The sequence below is a fragment of the Apiospora hydei genome (assembly GCF_038363865.1).
Source record: "Apiospora hydei strain CBS 114990 chromosome Unknown utg000002l_segment0_segment0, whole genome shotgun sequence".
Taxonomy (NCBI): Eukaryota; Fungi; Ascomycota; class Sordariomycetes; order Amphisphaeriales; family Apiosporaceae; genus Apiospora; species Apiospora hydei.
The window spans coordinates 715,875-736,925 of NW_027117361.1; the positions used below are offsets into that span (position 1 = coordinate 715,875).

Here is a 21,051-nt window from a genome sequence, read left to right on the forward strand (position 1 = left end):
GAAACCCAGACGTACAGAATCATTATCATATAAAAGCTACCGATACTATCAAACCCCTAAACGCCACGCCCCCATTTATAAGTTAAGAATGCCACCCCCTAAGTAAAAGGGACATCACGACATTCTGCTCCTTCTACCCTCATGGATCTTCTTCTTCCTGCTGTCCTCGCGACTCTTTCTACTCTCACCACTCTTCTTCACGGTGCTGCCGCCAGTACACTCCGCACTCTTCCTCGCAGCTTCCCGTCTCTTCCGACTCCGACTCCGACTCCGACTATGCCCCATACTCCTCCGTATCCTGCGATGATAATGATGAAGCGCTTGAAGCCCCCTCCGATGTCCCGCAGACCCAGCAGCCGGATCCTCCTACTACTCCAGACCCCGGAACCTGCGGTTGAACTCGGTGACGGGAATCGCGATCGACTTGTACAGGAACTCGCGGCTCGACTCCTCGCCTACGGGGATGAAGGGGCCCACGGACCCGCCCCGCAACACGATGCTGAGACCCGTCCGCTCACGCTTGACAATCTGGATCTCCTTGAGCGGCACGTCCCACTCCGTCGTCAGCCGGTCGCTGCGGATCAGCAGGATCCGGCTGTACGTCACCATCACCACCATATTGTCGCGCGGCAGCTCCAGGTGTGCTACGTACACCTCGTTGAAGTACTTGCCGTTGTCCGTCTGCTTCATCCAGAATTGGCCCAGCGCCTCGCGCTGGTTGTAAGGCCGCACGATGCCGTCGGCGGGGATGAAGCGCGTCAAACGGACTCGGTCGAGCTCCGACCCGTCGAACACCGTCATCGTGTTGCGGATGCCCTCCGAGAAGTTGGACGCCATGTCAAACACACCGACGGCCGGCTTGGTCAGGAGACCCACGCCGCCCTTGACCATGCCCTTCATGAACCCGGCCGCGCCACCAGTCTCGGCTCCTTCAAGCGGCTTCTTCACCAGACCGCCCGCACCGGATGCGACCGAGGTGAAGAACGAGTTGGCGCCCGTCGTGATGCCGAAGAGTGCGTGCTTTGGTCGGTTTCTGGCCCGCGTGATGCGACGACGGTCCTGGAACTGTTTGTCCAAGGTGGCTGCTGCCAACCCCTTGCCAAGACTGCCTGTGATCTTGGAGAACGAGTCTGAGAAGCCGTATACGGACTTCTTGACGAAGCTTGCCGCTCCCTTGGCGATACCGATACCGAGATCCTCGGGCTTGTCCGACATGATGAGACCCTGGTATGGCTCGTAGAAGACATCGGTGATACCGCTGCTGAGGTTGTTGAAGAGACCGACGGGGTTGCCCAAGAAGTCGGCACTGCCAATGATCTTGTGGATCTGGTAGATGACCTCTTGACTGTAGTGGTTCGACATGTTCTGTACGAGTACAGGGACCGACATGCGCGCATTCTCCAGAAGCAGTGCGTTCATGCGGATGGGCGCATCGTTGACGTTTCCGATTGCCATGGTCATGGCGTTGATGAAGAACATGATGGGGTTGCGTGACGATGTCTTGTCTTCCACATTGACTCGTTCCGTGCGCATGAAAGAGAGATCGAGTTGCATAGGTTGGATGTTGAGGACTTCAAAGTAGATGTCTTGACCACCTTGCTCTTGCTTCGGCTCGGGAATTTCCAAGTCCTCGTCGCACAGAGTGCCCTCGTGCGTCTCGGTCCACGCAGCGCCAGGTACCTTGGTGAAGTCCAGAACAGCGTAGATAAAGTCTTCGTCGAGTTCAATGGTCATTTGCTGCAGCAGTAACGTCGCGTACTTGACATACAGGACACCATAGTCATTGTCCTTGACCCTGGTAACCTGAGCATGGAGCGATGGGTGCATCTCGATCTCCTGCGCCTGCTTCGGTACAACACTAGGGTAGAGCACCATGGGGAATAGTCCTCCGTAGAGCTGGTTGTCGATCTGGATCCACTTGATGGAGGTGCTGATTGTCTGGTACAGCGCCGACTCCTTGTAGCTCAGCTGCACATCGCGGAAGTTGATGTAGGCAAGTTCCTTGAGCGACGTGTTGATGAGCGACACACCAATGCCCGAGAGCTTGAGTTGCGCTTGGAAGGTTGTACCAGTGTCCAGGTTCTTGACTTCGAAACCTCCGCTACTGTTCGAGGTCACTCCGGTTCCGGTTCTCTGGCGGTACAAACTCTTGCTTTGCTTGAAGTTGGACAAGATCAGGGTTTGAGTTGGGCCGTCGGCGGCGACGTTGATGTCAATGATCTTCTGAGTACCCGTGCCACTGACGAACTTCATGGGGATCAGGTTGCCAATTTCCGCCAACTTGACATGCCGTTCTTTACCATAAGCGGTAATGACCACTTCTCGGAACTTGGCAGCCGGGAAGTCCCATGCATAGGGCATAATACTTCGAGGCGGTAAGCGGTACTTGACAGGCCGCCAGCCAGAGCGATCCTCGCCTCCGTCTTCGTCAACGTTGGGGTTGGCCTGGTAGAACACGAACTCGGTATCACTCTCGTTTCGCATGCTGAACGGCCATGCCTTGGACTCCATGCTGAGATGCAAGAAGATGGTTGAGTCTTCCATCAGAACCTCAACGCGTACAAGACGTTGGCGTTGGCCCGCCTTCGCGATCTTGATGTGATTGGTTCCAAGATCCGAGATGTTGAATGGAGACGTCCACTGGTTGTTGATGCCTGGGAAGCAGAGCGCAAGCTGCTTAACGGGCGACCGTTGAAGCGTGTGCAGAGCTTGCAGCGCACCTGTCTGCAAGGTCATGATGTTCGACGAGCCCGGCTCGCGGATGTTGATCTCCTCGCCGAGCTTGTTTTTGACGATAAAGCGCGGTGCGAGAGTGACGACCCTTGTCATCTTGTACTTGCCTTCTCCAGCTTCGATAGTAATGCCCACATGGTACTCCGCGTTCCTGTTAACGGCGGGCAGGATAACATCACTGGTGCTTCCAATGGCATCGAAACTCTGAGGCTTGCTCCATTCCGAGTCTCCAATCTTCAGCAGCGCACGGTTCTTCTGCTCGTCGCTGGGATACGAGAACATGAAAGGAAGGGCCTTGGATTGCCCTCTGGCAGATGCATTGAGCTGCGACTGTCCCGCGGCTCTCTTCGCCTGTTGCAAAGGCTGCTTGGCGCGAATGTTAACATCCAAGCCAGTCTTGTTCAAAAGGACGTAAGGACTGAAGACGGTAACCTGGAAAGCGCCACCGCCGTCGGGAACTTTGTAGTAGTGGAGAGACAGATGGAGTTGAAGACCTTCCTCGTCCTTGCAGACCAGTCTCTTCTCCTTTCGGAAGTCCTCTTGCTGGCCGGGGTTGACAATAGCAAACTCGCTGGGCTTAAAGACAGTGTCCTGCATATCGATGCTCATCAGGAGCAAGTGGGACAGCTCCACCACATGGACCGGGCTAAGGCCGCCTTTTGCGCAAGAAGTTCGTCCAATCCTTCTTAGTGTTTTTGTCGTAGATACGATACTTGAAGTCGTAAGGCAGCAGGTTCTCGAGAACGATCGGGGAGACAGCTTGATCTTCATGTAAGGGTATTTGCTGTTTCATCCTGTTAGCATCATTGCATTCACCAGCTCGTGGGATTGAGACTTACCCAGTGAGGAAATGGCCCTTTTCAAAGGTTGTGCTCATCTGGAAGTAGAACGGATCGTTGGATTCGCCCTTGCACATCAGGGTGCGCGTAGGCCGTTTCAGGAGATCTCTCCACCACAGATGCTCAGAGGACCATGCATAGCCAAACCCGGAGTCTGGTCGCACCAGGAGTGACTTGACGAAGCACGCTGCGACAGGCGCAGGTCGGCTCTCGCCCGGCGGGATCTTCTCGATCTTGAGCAAGTTGCCCTCTTGGGCATCATACACACCGAGCTCGACCGGTATCTGCGTTTGGTTCTCGACCACCAATGGTGACCTCAAAGTCACATACTTAATGTTGTCATTGCCAAGCTTGACTTCTACCAAGAGCTTGTGCAGCGCATTGTCGGCCTTGGGATGCAAGCTGTAGAGGTACTCGCCCTCGCGGTTGAGTCGGATATTCTTAATGGTGTCGAACCCGCTGCCCTCAATCTGGACGCTGACGCTGTTAGCCGCGTTGCTCTCGGACATGATGTTCTCGCGCATCTTCTCCCAGTGCTCGAAGCTCCAGGGCGCTTCTTCGCCATCCGTCAGCTTCGCGGAGATGTTCTCAGTATTGCTTTGGTTTCTAGCCTCCACGACGACATCAAAGCCGGTATAGTTCCTGATCTTGTATGGCGCCTCGGTGCTTCTGGTCTTTCCAATGACATCCTCGTCGCCAGTCAGGAAGTCGAATGATTTGGAAGCAACCGCGATAGTTGCGGTGGTGACAGTAACCTCGAAAGACTTCTTCGACTGTAGGTCAACAGACAGAAGACCCTCTGGAGATTTGGCGACACCGACACCCAATTGCCAAGGCTCAAGCAGAGGCTCCCAGGCAGACTTGGCGAAGTTATAGACATTGACATACATGTCAATTGCCGTCTCCGCCTTGAGGCTACTAGACCAGTCTGCCGCAGATGCAGAGAAGCTCTTGATGTTCATGTCCAGGATCGGCAGTTCATGCAGGTCGCCAATCAGAACGACGCGAATACCATCAATGGAAGCAGTCATCTCCTCATGGCGCTTCGGACCCTTGTTAACGTCATGGACCGGCTGCGGCGGTTGTGATCCCTTGCGGGTTCTAGTTGTCACGGTGCCAATAGTCTTGGTACCCTTTGACCGTTTCGCAATGGTGGATTGACCTCTGCCACTGGCAGAACGCTGCTTGAGACCTTCATCCCGTAGCTGTTTGGCCTTCTTATCGGACGCACTGGGCTGCTGTGGCGGCTCGGGTTCATTTGCTGACAGCTCAGACGCCTTGCTCACGATCTGGAGAACAAGCAGAATATCTCGGAGCGATACTCGGAGAATCAACGGATCGATATCAAGGTGCATGTTCGTCGTGTTCGGCTGAGAGCTATCCATTGACATCTGAATGGAGAAATCATCAAGAACACGAAGTCTGGACGCCTCGAACTTGTCCATGCGGCACAGGAACATTCCGACCTTAGACACCTGGAAGGTCAAGGCGTGCTGTTGTGATAGAAGCACTTGCTGGGTGCCCAATACAATAGCTTCGGAGCTCGAGCTGAGGGGATTGGCGATGAGAATCACTTGAGCGTCGACAACGTTCACTCTGAATGCGATGTCCATCTTCGACTCCTTCTTCTCTGGCTCGCCTCTCTCAGACACGGTCTTTTGCGACTTGCCAGTAGTTGTAACCTGCAATGATTCCGTCTCCGAGCCTTCTGGTGATTCTTCCAAGCTGTCGTCGACAGGCATCGGCTCATCTGAAGCTAATCCCGCCGCGAGGAAGTGCTGGATGGCATAGATGTAATCCAGTGTGAAAATGATTCTAGGGCTGTCGATCGCAACCATGGCAACCACATTCCTATTTTCACCGCCAGTCATTGAGACATTTGCCATGAACTGTTGGACACTCTTGTTGGCAGATGTCATGATCTTGCGGAACTTGTTGGCATCTTTCTGACGGCTGTCCTGGATCGTGAATGATTGAATGACGAACTCAGATGCCAACGAGCCATCTGCGAGTATGCGCGTCTTCAATTTGCTGTCGTCGAGAGAGAATTGCGCAAGACTGGCCTTCTCGGTGTCCCCAACTGGTCGGTCATCCGGAGCATTGATCAATTCCAGACCAATCTTGTGCACGTTAAACACGAGGTCCAGTTTGGTCCAGGTATTCTCATGAGATCCCAGCTCCGGACTAAGGTCTACCAAGTTGTCTTCTTTCGTGGAATGCATAGAAGTCATAGTCTTCGCCCTACGGAGCGTTCCTTCGTCCACATCTCTCTCAGCCTCTTCGCCACTTGCGTCAGCATCGGTAGAGAATGCAGCTGGAACGGACCGGGATATCACCAAAAGTGACTGCATTTGATGCTGGGTGATTTTCAGATTGAAATCTGTCATCTTGCCCTCGATCTCCGTGTCGGGGCGGGCCCTGCCCTTCTTGTGCTCAGCGTAGGTGATGTTGAAGCCAAGGTCGACATGGTCGATCATCTCAAGTTCTTCCGACTTGTCTTCGGGGTAGTGGTAAAGTGATGTAAGCCTGATGTTCCGGATACCTGCCGAGAGCTTCATAGCAATATCCGAAACCTCGGAATCGTCCAAGGGGGCGAACTTGTTCTGGGCGTAGATCTCACCCAGGTAAGCTGTCACAAGGTCACGCTGAGCTTGATCCGGATCGACCGTAGCAGGGAAAACAATGATGGGAGTATTGACAATGACATCAAACTTGAAGCGGCTCGTACTCTGCTGCAACTGCTGGGCTTGGTTGGCTGCGGCTTGTCTTGCAGCGTTGTAGATAGCTTGCATTTTGCCGAACTTGACCAGGAACTCAATGATCTTCCTGAAAGGCTCTTCCAAGAAGTTGACCTTGATGGAGCCGGCGCGCAAGAACACTGACGAATCGTAGCCTGGGTATGCCTTCTCATTGCTGGCATCGAAGGTTTCGTAGCGGAAGTCAGCAAGTTCGTCGCCTTGGATGGTGATGAGTCGCCGGAAGCTGGAGGACTCGGACGCGCCCACGTTCACGTCATCGACCAGGCTCAGGTCACCCAGCTTCGCTCCAACGCGCATCGTCTTGCCCGACAGGTGAATGCCCACATCGGCGTGGTTGAAAGACAGAGTCGCAAGCCTGATACCATCGTTATTGAGAATCATTCGAATCGTCTTGAGATCGATCTTGACACGTATCGAGCCTCCCTCGTTCTGCTGCGGCTCTGGTTCCGGTTCCACGATTTCAACCGCATCGTCTTCGTCATCGCTGTCCGTGATCTGCTGCCGCTTCTGAGCACCACCATTGTTGTTGTCGTTGTTGGTGAACGTAACAAGGACGAAGTCGAGCAGGGTCAATAGTGTTTTCCTGGTTACGATCAAGTTGATGGTGGATATCGCAACGTCCACGTTGGTCTCTATTCCGTCGTAGACTGACATAAACTCAGGCGAGTCTCTCTTGACTTTAACAAATTTGACTTTGACAAGTTCTCTCTGTTCCTTGCCATCTTCGGCATCACTGGAAGAGACGATGGACTTAAACTCCGCAGGAGGATTGTCCACGAAGTCGTCCACAGTTACAGAGCCAAGCGAGACGTTAGCAGCCATATCGAAAGGTCGCATAAAGAACTCGAGGTCAAAGTTCTCGGCGACAAGCTCCACCAATAGCGATTCGGTTCCCTTTCCGTCCGGATCGCTGCGGTAGAGGGAGCCTTGCAGCTTGTCAACGGCGAACTTGAATTCGAAGCTTCGCTGTTGCATCTTCAGTTGCTCATTAGAGCTGCCGTCAGGCGCGTCCTCAAAGGCATCGTCGTCATCGTCATCTAAGTCATCGTCGATAATCACAGCAGACTGCTGAGTCATGAACAGATTATTAGTCGGGGTAAGCTTCCTATGTTGGCTTTTGCGCGAACGGCTTGAAGCAGTGCTGAGGAGTCGGGGTCTCTTGGTTTGCTGTTGCTGCATTTGAGTCTGCTGGTCGTCACCGCCGAACTTCGGGATGGCAACGTCGATCAGTTTCATGAGGCTCTTGTACTTGGTATCCGAGACTGCAGCATGTAGCACGGGCATGTGTCCACCAATCTTCATCCTCGTGAGATTCGGGGCTTTTGGTAGAATCGACATAGCAACCGTGAAGTTCAAGTTGATCTTCTCCACGATATGGTAACGCCGTGCGTCGTCTTTCTCAATAAGTTGGGTCTTGGTCTCTTCGATCGACGGACCAATGAGGAGTTGCGTAGATGTCAGCTTGACAAGGAAACGATCGTACATCAAAGACTCGAGCTGCTTGAAGTCTTCGTCGGAGTACTGCTGGTTCTGCTTGTCCTGGATCTGCTTCAGGGTATCCTTGTCCACCAGTTCACTGGAAACACTAATATGACCAGCATCCAAGATGAGACAAGTAGACTCTTTGACCGTGATGCTCTGAGGTACGATGATCAGAGGTGCTTGCAGGTCCAACTTGGCGTTGATGGTCTTGTGCTCCTCGAGGGCGAACTCCAGGCCGGCTCTCGTCTGCTGTCGCAGGCCCTCGACAGTGGCGCCAGCAGTCTCCATGAGCGCGGTGATGGACTCCATATGGCGCTCAGGGGTTTGAAGAAGTCCACGATGCCGATGACGAAGTTGGGGTTCCAAATAATCTCCAGGGGCTTGAGCTTTGCTGTCACGGCGAAATCGCCTTGGCCGTCCAGCGGGTTCTGCTCGACAGACACATCGAAGAACGTCTCGTGTTCTGTGTTCTCCAAATCGACGATGGACAGTTTCTTTTGTCGGCCCAGTTCTGGAGCATCTTTGACCCTCACAATTTCCTTAAACTGCGAGGCAGGGGTGGTTCCATCCTGCACCCGGAAGCCACCAAGACTCACATCAGCCAGCACTGAATCGGGTCGCTTGATTCCTCGGGCCTTGAAGAGGTCGAAATGCAAGCTCAGAAGATCCTTCTTGGATCCATGGGGGTCCTGTCTCAAAGTGAAGCTACCAGTGCTCAAAGACGCATCGAGTTGCATCTTGACAGTATCCCGAGGCGCGTCCACGGCTTCAGCCAGAGCCGTCTTCTCGTCCCAGTCAATTGCTTCGTAGAGCTCTTGGCGCTGCTCCTCTGTCATTTGGGTGTTCTCGGTGGAATCCGAGGGGTGAGAAGGCTTCGAGCCCCAGGCCCAGGCGATCCAGCCTTGTTGCTGAGGTTCTTGCTTCGGTGCATTCTTGAGTGCTTCAGCATTCTCCTTCTTCAGCTGGTTCCTGGCGAGGGATCGCCAGAATCGTAGATCTTCGTAGCCCAACTTTTTCTCAAGTTTGTCGAGGTCCTCTGTTTCTGCGGGCGAGAACTGTTGATTGGCCTTCTTCTTTTTGAACAACTCGATATACCGCTTGCGGTCATCGCGGCGTTCACGGAAGTAATCCCATGTCCACCGACGATTGCGCTCGTGAATTTTGTTTAAGACAGCGTTTCCGGCAAATTTGAACCAAGCTCGCGGGTCTTCCTTGGGTGAAGCATCCTTCGGTTGAAGCTTCTTGTACTCCTGGTGGCGGATGAAGTAGTGGAATAGGTCCACCATCATCAGACTGTCTCGGTACTGATCGTCATCGAGGACAACACCAATTTCGTCAAACAACAGGTTGCCCTTGAATTTTGGAACGTGGGCGTCGCCCGTCTTATCCAACTCAATCTTGGCCTGGCCGCTCACCGGCTTGAGTATGAACTGGTGGTTTGCCGTGTTCCCATTGTCGGCTCCCCCAATCATGCCCTTGAAATTCTCGACCATCTTGTCATAATCTAGTTCAGCATCGCCCTTTCCAGGGAGCTCGCGGCCGGAGCCAAATAGCTTGGTGTCCGTATTCCAGTATACCGCCAAAGCCCCTAATTTGGCCAGCTTGTGGGTTGTCTTGGTCGAGTTCTGGATGAAGGTCGGTTTCCACTCGCCATCTGTCGAGACGGCGCTGAACTCCTCTAGGGTGATGCCCAGGGCAAAGGGGTGGCCCGGGGCGGATATGGAATCTTCGTATCGGACGTGGATGTTCTTCACTGTAACCTGGAGATTGTCGACAATCTTAGTGACCAGACTCTCGGTGAAGCTCTGGCTCTTCTTCTGCTCTTCCTGGCTGAGGCCCTCCTGAGAACGCTCCTTGAGCAGTTCGGCCGAGTCTAGTTTCTCCATCTTGATGCGCTGTTGCCGTCGCTCCTCCTCTTCCTCGTTATAGGCAGCCTCCTCTTTCGGGGAGGCCAAGAGGAAGACATCCTCGATCAAGATCTTGACCGGAGCGCCGCGCAGGTTGGACCATGGTATCACCAGCGTCAACTCGCCCAGATGTCCTGCGGCAACATTTATGGGCAGCTTGAGCTGATCTAGGGCCTCTTTCCGCAGCTCGAGGTTGCGCAGCTTGACGTCGCCGGACCAGATACCGACCTTCAGCTGGGCAGGGTCAAAGTTCTTGACGTACATGCCCAGGAAGCGGTTCAGCAGTCCTGCGACCAAGCCTTCCAACATATTGACGGTGGGGCGCCGTAACCCGGGCCGGGACGAATTCGATGATTAGGGCGGGGTATCGTGAGTCCTCATCGGCAGGAGGAGTTGTAGGGGTCGGAGAGGAAAAGCCGGGATGGGGGTGAGGATTCGACACAGAATCGGTGGTTGCACTCCGAAATTCGGGTCAAGGGCACAGGAGTCGGTTTGTGGCCAACGACAGAGCGGTGGGTTGCTCAAATGGGGGTCGCAAAGGGCTAAAGTAGGTAGGTAGGTATTGATTTGAATTACACTGAAGTAATCGGGTATCTAGGTCGGAAAAACTAAGTACTTTACGGTGGTGGATTGGAAACAAAGCCAGCGCACGAAATATCAACCCTGCTCCCTCTTAGCACAGAGAGAAGTATGGGGGAGGAGAGGGGGAGGTTGGATGTAGGTCAGGTAGGGGAGGATGGTGTTTTGCCCGGACGCAAAGAACATGTGTGGGAATTTCTCGATATAGCAGTCGATCCCGCATCTAGGTAAAAACTGGATATGGGCTGGATGTCTGGCGGTTGGGCACCTCGTCGGTCAGGAGCTTGCCCAAGATAGAACGACGAAGCAGGCGTTGAGTGGTGCGAATGCATGCAGCAGGCAGGTTCCTACGCTCCCTCTGTGCCTCTCCGATCAATTTGGCTGGAACTGATGACGCCAATAGTCGCTACCAGAGCACGCTACACATCCACCATCCGCCCGTCGTGGTTAGCCGCTGTGGCTGGAGCTTTGCGCTAGCTGTTGGTTCGCCGGGTTAGTGCAGCGGGAGGGTGGTCTGATTAATCCTCCAGTCTACCTGGCGCAAAGTAAAGCGCTGCATCATGATATGTATCCGATGTAGCTTTTGGATCAGATTTATCTGGCAATATGGCTGAAAAAGCCTTGTGTGTCTTGAAACATATCGATGGATGTTGACTTGAATGCTGACATTGGTCACAAATTGCTCTCTATGAGGTCGTCAGTCCACCGTCTAGCCAGGGATTGCGGAGCAAATACCCCGCTAGACTGACAGGTTAGCCGACAACTTGCCATTGCGATCTGCTTTCTTTCTTGCATTGCTCCGATACTTGTCAGGAGGTGGTACAGTAAGTGCAGAATCTTGATATTTAAATGCCAATATTCTCGGAAATACTGAGCCCATCTCTTCATTTCCAATATCACAAGCTTATGTTGCTAACGCCAGGCCGTCTTTGAGCGCTTATGCTGCGAAACCAAGTCACCAGCCACAACATGCGGGGCAGCCTTGCTTCTGCAGGTGTGTGTTGACCTGTTTCATTTTCATCCCACTTGTCCCTCTCGCTCAAGCAGGTCAGGACAACCCAACCTTTTGCCAAGCTTTCCGTGCCATTACGTCACATTGCACCCAAGCTCCCTCTTCCCCAAACAGTCGCAAGCTCAAGATGCGGATATCCAGGCACGCACTGGAGATAGCCCAGGACCAGGACCAGGGGCTTGGGCCTAGGCGATCGATCGATTGACGTAAAAGAGCATGGTTTCAATGGTAGATTCTTGTACACGCGGCAGAAGGCCTGCGTCTTCAAATGCCGTGAAACCGAGCCTCGTCCGGGGAGCAAGCAGTTGTAGGTAGTGATGATGTAACTGGATGCAAGAGCTATACACCTCCGGCTCCATGCCATGTTTCTGTGCTGCAGTTGAAATTGGGAAGCTTCCTGCCCTTCTTCTTCCGTTTGGTCATTCTCACCAACTTAATCACTAACCTTTATACCAATCTACTTCTTGTCGCCTGCGAAATCCTGAAGCCTCCAACTCCCGTGACATATCCAGACCAACCAATTGATTCCCGCACTTGACATAATACCCCAAACTGCCCGCCATGTTCCGGAGCACGCAACCGCTGTGGGCGGGCTCCGCGAGAGCCATCGCCGCCTCCCGACAGCTCGGTCTGCGATCCGCCGCCAACGTCCCCTCATTAGCAGCGCGAAGCGCGATCCGGGCGCCCCGAGCCAGTCCTACTTCTCTGGTCTTCAAGACGCGATACGCCACGAAGTCGACGCTGGGCGAGAGCCTCAGCCCCGAGGAAGTAAAGAAGGCGCAGTCGCAGAAACTAGAGTCACACCCCGATCAAGTCTCGACCGAGTCCAGCGTTAGGCACGCCATTGAGCCGGCTCCTGCAGGGGCCCAAAAAGACGTCGCGGATGGGCTTGGGCATGATATTGTAAGTCTTCATTGCTCAATTGAGGATCTACATCCATTGGTTCTATGTACGAACATGTAACTAATGCCAATGCTTTCTGTAGCACACCGTAAAGGAAACCTTCAACCTCACCCAGGTTCCGAGAGAATCCTACATCCTCGGCCTGTCGGGCACGGTCCCGTACCTCGCCACGTCCCTCAGCGTGGTCTACCTCTCCTGGGCCTCCAACACCGACTGGCCCACGTCGTCCGTCGTGCTGAACCACCTGCTGATGAGCCACGAGAACGCGCACTACTTCCTGAGCCTGCTGGAGCCCATCCAGGTCGGCTACGGCGCCGCCATCATCAGCTTCCTGGGCGCGATCCACTGGGGCCTCGAGTACGCCGAGAAGAAGCCCGACGCGCGCCGGACGCGGTTCCGGTACGCCCTCGGCGTCGCCGCGCCCCTGGTAGCCTGGCCCACGCTGCTGCTGTCGTGGCCCTGGGCCCTGACGGCGCAGTGGGCCGCGTTCGTCGGCCTCTGGCTCGCGGACCGCACCGCGAGCATCCGCGGCTGGGCGCCCTACTGGTACGCGACGTACCGGTTCGTGCTGACGGCTATTGTGGGCATCTCCATCATGATCAGCATGGTCGGCACCATGAAGGTCGGCCAGTACAAGCCGCAGTTCGCCAAGATCAGCGAGAAGATCCAGGAGAACCGCTTCGAGGAGGAGTACTCGGACAAGTGGCAGAAGCTCGAGAAGCCCGCCTACGAGGAGGAGCGCGTCAAGAAGGAGAAGGCCGAGGCCGAGCGCAAGAAGAAGGAGGAGGAAGAGGCCAAGCAGAAGGAGAAGGAGGAAAAGGAAAAGAAGGAAAAGGAAGCCAAGCAGGCCAAGGAGGAGGCCAAGAACAAGGATAAGAAGGGTGACACGAAGGCAGAGAAGAAGGACGACAAGGAAGAAAAGAAGGACGAGAAGAAGGATGATAAGAAGGATGAGGGCAAGGACGACAAGAAGGAAGAAAAGAAGGATGACAAGAGCGAAGAAAAGAGCGACGACAAGGGCAATGACAAGAAGGGCGAGGATAAGAAGGAGGGCGAGAAGAAGGAATAACGCCGTCACGAACTTGATGTTTCTATATGTAGTGTTTTCAGGTGTTGGGTCTCGGCTTCATCAGGATGCAGCTGCATCGGGAGAGCCTGGCGTTCTGGGCATGTCTTTTTTAGCATCTCGCATGGCCTCTGGGCGAGAGATGAATCGAAACGATTCAAATATTGTTATTCATCTGGGCCGTGTTGATACGTGAAGATCAATTAACGCCGCTTGTCATTAATTACATTACCGTATTGGGGCTATCTTGGCTAACCCCCGGCTCGGTCAGCGGCCTGATTGCTGGAGGCTTCAGTTGCATTGCTGCTACAGCTGGCTGATTGTGCATGCGCGCTGCGGCATTCCAACACCATTGGCTCCTAGCCAGGCGGGTTGCCGGATGCCTCGACACTGGAATCTGACGAACAATTTTGGCTTAGAATATCAGCCCCGAAACAAGCTGAAGAATCAGACGAAGACGACAAACTTAATGCCCAAAAGAGAGAAATAATACTAAGAATAGTTTAACGTTATTTTTTTTATCTTACATCAAACGTCGTATACACGGTAACGTCCTGTAAATTTCCCCAATTGAGGCTTGTTCCCAGCGCTGGTTGAAATACACATGTACGATTAGCGCCTGTCTATTTTCGGCGTTCGGCCACTTCCGACAACCGACCCCATTTTCCATTGTCGACGATATGGCGACGCGGTGTGTTCTGCTTCGGGCTGCTGCCGCCGGGCGGCAGCTCTCCCCACCAGACCCGTCGCGGCTCTTTCTCTGACGACGGGAACCCCATTCCTAGGGTCGCCGTTCGGCCGCAGCGGCGGCGGTGGTCGTGGTGTTGTTGTTGGCGCGCCCAACTTCTTCTACTCAACGGATCGGTCCCGTATCCCCCGAACTCCCTAAGGCGCACCGGCGAAGGCAATATCTACCTAGATATGACGGTGAACCAGATGGCCGAGGACCTCGCATTCGCCACCAGCACGCTGGGCCCGGAGGTGTTTCCGGGCCAGGGCGGCGGCCGCAAGTCCATGAGCAAGCTCAAGGAGCTGCCTCCGGACGATCTGGACACGGCCACGCTTCTGCTGCAGCAGTGCTGGAACCAGCTCTGCCAGCGCCGAGCAGGCTGGGATGATTACACCAAACGTGCGGGGGCCAAATTGGTCAGAGACGGAGCTCTTCGGCACGTGTTGAATTGGGTTCGTCGCCCCGACGTCGCGAGGCTCATCGAACGCGATCTGGCCCGTTCTTTGTAAGCGAGCTATTGTCCGTGATTCCCCTTCTTCATCTTCGCCTCGGTAGCTGACGAAAGTCGACAATTCTGCAGACCAGCCAGACAGGCATTAGACCTCGCCATAGAGATCATGGCCCGCGGCGGAAATCCTTCGCGACTGGGGAACTGGATGCATGAGTTTCCCCAAAGTTCCGCCGAAGAGGGCAGCGTCCACTACATGGACAGACTCCGACTGAGGAGTCATATCTTTACCGCCTCATTCGGCGCTTTGAGCCGGTGGGACCCCGAAGGCACCAGTACACCCGGCCGAGCCGCCTTCATCGGCCCATTTGTTACGCATCTCCGCGACCATACGGATATAGCCCCCTTGGTCGTGCAAGCCTTGAAAGAATGCTTATCAACCCCGTCGAGTGATGCTGAAAAGCTAGCGGTCCTCCTCAACAACTTCATGCACGCGATACGTGTTTCCGGGGCCGAACTTGATCTCCGAATGGCCGGGCTCTGCATGTATCATCCGGACCACCCGTCGTCCGAAAGGTTCGTGAATCTGTTGGCAGACATCCAGTCCAGTCCCTACCACCAACTGCGTATCGAGCCTCCGCCTGAAGATGTCCAGACGAGGGTTTTTAGGATGCATAGACTGGCAAAGAGATGCGCACATCTGCTTGATGAAGAGTTGATGAAGAGGGTCGCCACGATGCAGCGAAGAAAGTGTTTGCCGATGTGGAGAGAGTGTACAGCGATGGCTTTTTTAGCATATCAACACTGGAATCACGGCAGGTTAATCAAGCCTACATAAAGACGGTGGACTTGGGGAGGAAGTAGTGAAGGAATTACGACCTACAACGACGAACCTATCAAGTCTCATCCCATTAAAGTACACGTATAGCTCCTAGAAACGGCTTGTTGGTGAGAAAGGTATATTCCTCACTTAGCGATGCCTTCTGCAATTGAAGTTCCATTATGAAATGATACCCTGGCATCGGGTGGCGGCGGTCCCGTCACTCCGGGACGCCTCTGAACCAGCCATTGGCTTTTCAGCACTCCCTCGCACCCTCACTGCCTGGGATGCTTCCTTCATCCATAGACCAAAAACGATCGATTTTATCTATTCCATTTTGCCAGATCTCAAGAAGGGTCTCAGGGGCCGCCAGCAGCGTCTAGTAGTGCGACCAAAGACAGCCATGCCGCCGCCGCGTGCGCACATCGTCCGGCTTCGCGCCGCCGCAGCTGGTATGCAGAACCAAACGCGTAGCCAGCTTCTTCTACCCCGCCATCGCTACCACCACGACAACCCTCAACGCGGGCTGCGGAGGCACAACCTTCCAGCCTGGCGGCGGCACCAACGAAGACGGACCCAGGGTCGGACGTTTTCTCGGATTTGGAACAGCGAAAGAAGCTGGAGGATCCCGCCAGATTTCGTCGCTCGCCGATTGCTATTGTTTCGAACCCGAGACACGAACCACCGTCGCCGAACCCTAGGGATCGCAGTTCCTGCCGGGATGACGGTCACGAACGTGACGCTCCTCCCACTGATGCCCACCGCCAATTCATGGACGTACTGTGGAGATATTCCCAACGTCTAGACTCCGTCATCGAACCCTACAAAGGGCCCTGGAAAGCGACCAGGGAGATGAACTTGATTTACGCCATTACCCCCTCGCCTAAACCTGCAGACCTTGGCGCCTTCAATCTAGCGATTTTGCAATGGTGTCAGGGAAAGCAGCCGTCGCGACCGGCCAGGGTGTGTCTTATGGAGTATTGGCGTCGGCTGAATGTACGCCGATCCGGAAACAGCAAAGCATCTATCGAGGCAGCAAAGGCAAGGCTCGCGGCCGACAATGCCGCGTGGCGGGTGTACAAGTGGATCTTTGCCGGCTGGCCAGTACGAACGTGGTTCGAACAGAACCTGGACCATGACCCGTAAGTAAGACAGTATTGGCTTCAGCAGATACTTCCCCCTCGCATCCCGGCTACCAAAATCTGTGGCTCCGGCATCGGCTAAGAATGAGGGTGTCTCGGATGGGCAGTTTGGCGAGGGACTGCCTAAGCATTGCGATAGAAATCATCGTTGGCGCCGGGAAACGACATTGGATCGAACGCTGGTTATCTAACTCCGTAAGGGGGGACGATGAGAGCGACAGATCGGCTCAGAAGAGACTTACGTTGAGGTGCAATTTGCTCGAGGGTACCGTCAGCGCTATCATCCGCTGGGGCTCCGAAGACGCCTACAATGAGGCTTTCTCCTTTTTAACCCACTGTACCGACGGCATTGAGAATCATGTGGACATATCTCCGCTCCTCTTACGCAAACTAGAGAGATTAAGCCTCGAACGCGAACTACGGAGCTTAAGCGGGAAGCCAGTGGTGCATGGGCTTGGCAATTTCATGACGTTACTCCGCGACGTGGAAAAGTACCTCCTGTTGAACAGACACCAGGTCGAACTCGAAATAGCGGCGTTCGATCTGTATCACGGAGGCCGACGGTCATCTCCGTGGGGATTCAGGATCCTGTTGATGGACTTACACGCCAACCACCACAACAACCCGCAACGAGCACCCCTATACGGGGTAGCGCGGATGGATAAACTGGCAAAGCGATGCTATATATTGCTTGTGGATTGTGCTGCCTATAGCGAAGCTGAGGAGGTACTAAGGTGGATGGAATCGGTGTATGGTGCAAGCTACGACCTGCAGGATTTGTGCCTGTATAATCGGGTAGTGAAGAGGCCGAAACCGGTTGGGAAAATGCCAAAATTCAGGGATGTTAAATAATTCAACATAGAGCCACAACGATCTTGCATGTTGTTGTATTCAAACGGCTTCTTCAGTGTCCTTCCAATCAAGCATATCTGATCTTACCCGGAGTTCCGTTGTATGACTTTGGTGCTCGGGTGATAATAAACTGGCGAGTAGGTGCGTGAATCTCCTGGTGGTGCCCGGTGTCTACCGTGAATCTGACGCCATATGAACATTTTCAAAGGCTGTCTATGCTGCTGATGGCTTTCCACTTATTATTTATACATAAACGGCCCACGGGGGAATTGGCATGGGGATACAAGATCTCATAGTCAACTTCTCTTGAGATGGTCTATGTTAAGTCTAAGTGACCTGACAGCTGTCGCTCAAAGGGGCTGTATAATTATCGTAGAACTCCTACCTTCCGCGGCTGTATAGCCTAATATGTATCCTATGAGCCCCCAGCTAAAGGGACCACAGCCACCTAATGAACAGGAAGAAACGCTTACCTCATGCCTTAGTTAGACCACGCGAGGGTATCTTTCGATCTATAACATATTGCTTGTGTGGCTCTAGGCCTATGCCCGTCAGCATACCTGGCCAAGAGATGTTATCTATCAAAGATGCAGTCAGCCTCTGGATTTAAAAATACTCTGCTTACAGCTGAAGTATCCCGTCGTCGTGGTCAACTTCCGGTCAACTGAGAGTACATATGACCACTTCGTCCGCAGATGCAAGTGTATACATATAAATACTTAAGTACATAACCTATATCCACTCAAAAGTGCATTCGGGATGCTGATATCTGTTCACCGAGGGGAAGACTCGATCATGCACATGCAGGCACAGGCTCTGCACGATCTGATATTAAGTCAAAAGAAAGGAAGAAAAAAGAAATGCTGCAAAGTTCAAGAAAGATTACGCGGTCACCAATAATGCTAACCGACCTAGCCAAGCGGAGTGGAGCCAGCAACGCGGGCCCTGAGTACGGAGAACTCGCCCCGGAGGATGGGAGACAACCAGTCACTTTTCTTTTCTTCTAGTGATGAACATTGCCTTCAATCTCCCGCGATGCTCGTTGTTACAACAACGGGCCCCGTATATGACAGAATGACTAGCGTGGGATAATTCTTCTCTCCTGTGTCTATTTGCTTTTGGCAAGTTTCAGGCGCTGGTTGTCGTCTCGTTGGAAACCGTTTACTTGCAGACTGGAGGAGATGACCGCGCACAGTCATGCGAGACGAGGCAAAAGGCAACTGCTGATCGTTATCGCTACGTGAATTCGCAAACTGGCCACCTCCTTTAGAGGTGTACGGGTTGTCTCCTCTTCCAGGAGTAACAGATTGGCTAATCCGGTAGGCCTTAAAAACGAGGCAACTATAGATTCCGTAAAGGGATAGAGTGCTTGCATGAAACACATCAAGTATATGGCGTAGATGTTGCGTCTCCCAAGACCTACTACTGCTTGTAATTTAGCGAGCGAATCCGAGGTCTCTCTCGGACCCGACCTCCAAGTAAAGCCCATATGCTCGCGGGCACAATTGACTTGTGTAAGTCGGAGCTTGTATATGATTTTTATCTGCATATGCGTGCCATATTAGGTAGGTGGATAACGGTAGGCGTCACCGAAAAAGCAAAGTTGCGTGAAATCTTGAATCGAATGCGATTATGGCCCCATCCTGAGTACAACCCGGGCATCTTGGGTCCGTCCAGGAGGGCAGGTGCATGTCCAATGTTGAAGAAATGCAGCCAGATCGATCATTGAGCGGAATATGCCTCCCCAGACCGCATATCGACGGATATCAAGATAATGTCGTTAAGTGCCTTCCACGATAGGCGAATCTCCGCAAGCAAGATCTACCAGAAAGAGGATTTGTTCGTTACCAGACATATGGGTGGGTGATCCTGTCGAGTCTCCCATTGGCCAGTCTGGACGACTATGCTCAGAAGGGCCGGTTACAACACCATCTCAGATGTAACGCACCGGTGCATATCTCTCCAAGAACTTGCCCGAGTATGTGGCTATCGTGCATGTATAACAAGCACATAATGGAAGCTATGCATGCACAATGTGTGATGCGTATGCACTCTGGTCATGTGCAACGGGGTTGCTCACCCGCAAGGGGCATCTTCCGCCGATCGACCCCTGCTCGTTTCAGAGGGTCCTCTGGCGGGGTTTCCCTTCTGCTGTCAGATTTTCGAAACCCTAGACCTGAATTCCTTCATGTTCAAGTCGAGCCGAGAGAAGTGCAAGATTAGTTCGTCCACTGGCGAGCAACGGACAGTAAGCCGGAGAAATGATTGATCAGACTCATGAAGGCTAGAGGTAATCTCGTTTGAGTTGTGCTGGAAGAACATCGAAGCCGGCTGAGATATTGGTGTGAAAGCAGAAAATGGGAACGATATCAGATAACAAAACCAAGGCAGCAGCAGAAAGAATGAGGTTGCACTGAAGCAGTCGTCGTTACGACAGATGCGGTGAATGGCTATTGCGACCACAGGACCATCTGCGTCTGCGAGAACAGAGGCAGCCGAGGAACCGAGTGCGCCGTTGCTGCATGCCAAGTCCTTGGAGAAAGCGAACTTCCTCAAGAGGACAGAAGGGCCGTCGATGGCGGGCTATGCACTCCGGTTGGATGCCCCAACAGGATTTTGCATCAAATCAGATTGTTGGGTGATGAGGGAGAAGAGAAAAAGGCGCATCGTTTTGGATGTTTGCTTTTTCATGCGTCAGTGTGCGTCGCAGTGTGCCGTCGTCGGTTTGTTCCTGACCATGCGACTTGGCATCTCGTGGGCCTAGACGATCGTCTCGTCTGATGTCTAAGATTGCGTGCGTACCCGCTGTCCGCCGCCCGCTGCCGGCCTCGCAGGCAGCGCCCCAGTCACCAGTCCCAGCGCGCCTACTTCCAGTAAGTAACTGCAAGACAGTGGACTTCCAGCTGCAAGTATTGCATATGGCGAAGCTTTAAGGCGAGAACGACATCAACGGGGTTGAATGGGCCACATGGATTGCGGCAGATACAGAGTTATCCGCCATAGCCCTGCTTGCAGTCACACTCGTTACTGGTGGCGCATCCTGATGTTCGTCATTCCCAAAGACGACATGCAAATGTTGGAATTGGGATTTTTCAATTGGCGGAGTTTCTTCCGAGGCGAGAGGGTGCACTGGCCCCTCTACTCACCTGACTTCAACTGCTAGATTGGTAGCCTGCTAGAGGGCGAGGGCCGCCTAATGGGCCTACCCGTACGCCCGGCTTCTATATCCCCGCACCTGGATCCCCCACGAGGTCCCATTGTCCAATGGCAACCTCGACTCGCCCTCCCAGCAGGAAATCCAAGTCCGTGCCTTTTGGCATGTCGAGACCAGGGGCATGGCAGAACCAGGTTCTAGGCCGCCGTCTTGGATTAAAGGCCCTTGGAACAGTCTGTGTGCGACATACGCATTTGTAACGACTGCAATGTGGCTGAATGAGGGTACCATCTGCTCTCCCGAATCAGAATGCCGCCATGCCACGTTCTGGCCGCATTGGGACATCTCGTCCGGCATCTGCCATTCCCTCTCCAAGTCTTGCCTCTCTCCCAGCCATCCCGAACCTCATGCGCCGGGCCAGAGAGAGCGACGTACGTGTCGGGGATGGTACATCTGATCACAACTTGTGCACTGCTATCGCGTCCCGAAGCCGGCTTCTGTGTGCTGAACTACTTGCGACATCTCAATGGCAGGCAGAGACGATACCGAAGATGACAGACGGATGTCGCTGCTGGCTCTTGTGCCTGAGCGGCAAGTTGCCGCACTCACGTCACCCCACCGATTA

The 21,051-nt window shown here is 53.7% G+C and overlaps 4 protein-coding genes across 4 annotated transcripts; 3 read left to right on the forward strand and 1 right to left on the reverse strand.

Moving 5' to 3' along the window:
- Positions 1–369: 369 nt before the first annotated feature.
- Positions 370–10,029, reverse strand: PG997_000234 (uncharacterized protein; the record flags this gene model as incomplete). The annotated part of the gene is made up of 4 exons (XM_066804549.1): positions 370–3,389; positions 3,442–3,527; positions 3,573–8,116; positions 8,164–10,029. The coding sequence occupies 4 exons, from the start codon at positions 10,027–10,029 to the stop codon at positions 370–372; spliced, it is 9,516 nt and encodes a 3,171-aa protein (XP_066674322.1).
- A 1,843-nt stretch (positions 10,030–11,872) lies between these two features.
- Positions 11,873–13,283, forward strand: PG997_000235 (uncharacterized protein; the record flags this gene model as incomplete). Its single annotated transcript, XM_066804550.1, has 2 exons — positions 11,873–12,214; positions 12,297–13,283. 2 exons carry the CDS (start codon positions 11,873–11,875, stop codon positions 13,281–13,283), a joined length of 1,329 nt encoding a protein of 442 aa, XP_066674323.1.
- A 933-nt stretch (positions 13,284–14,216) lies between these two features.
- On the forward strand, positions 14,217–14,519 carry PG997_000236 (uncharacterized protein; the record flags this gene model as incomplete). The annotated part of the gene is made up of 1 exon (XM_066804551.1): positions 14,217–14,519. One exon carries the CDS (start codon positions 14,217–14,219, stop codon positions 14,517–14,519), a length of 303 nt encoding a protein of 100 aa, XP_066674324.1.
- Positions 14,520–14,627: 108 nt separating this feature from the next.
- Positions 14,628–16,424, forward strand: PG997_000237 (uncharacterized protein; the record flags this gene model as incomplete). Its single annotated transcript, XM_066804552.1, has 2 exons — positions 14,628–15,034; positions 15,989–16,424. The coding sequence occupies 2 exons, from the start codon at positions 14,628–14,630 to the stop codon at positions 16,422–16,424; spliced, it is 843 nt and encodes a 280-aa protein (XP_066674325.1).
- Between the last annotated feature and the right edge of the window lie 4,627 nt (positions 16,425–21,051).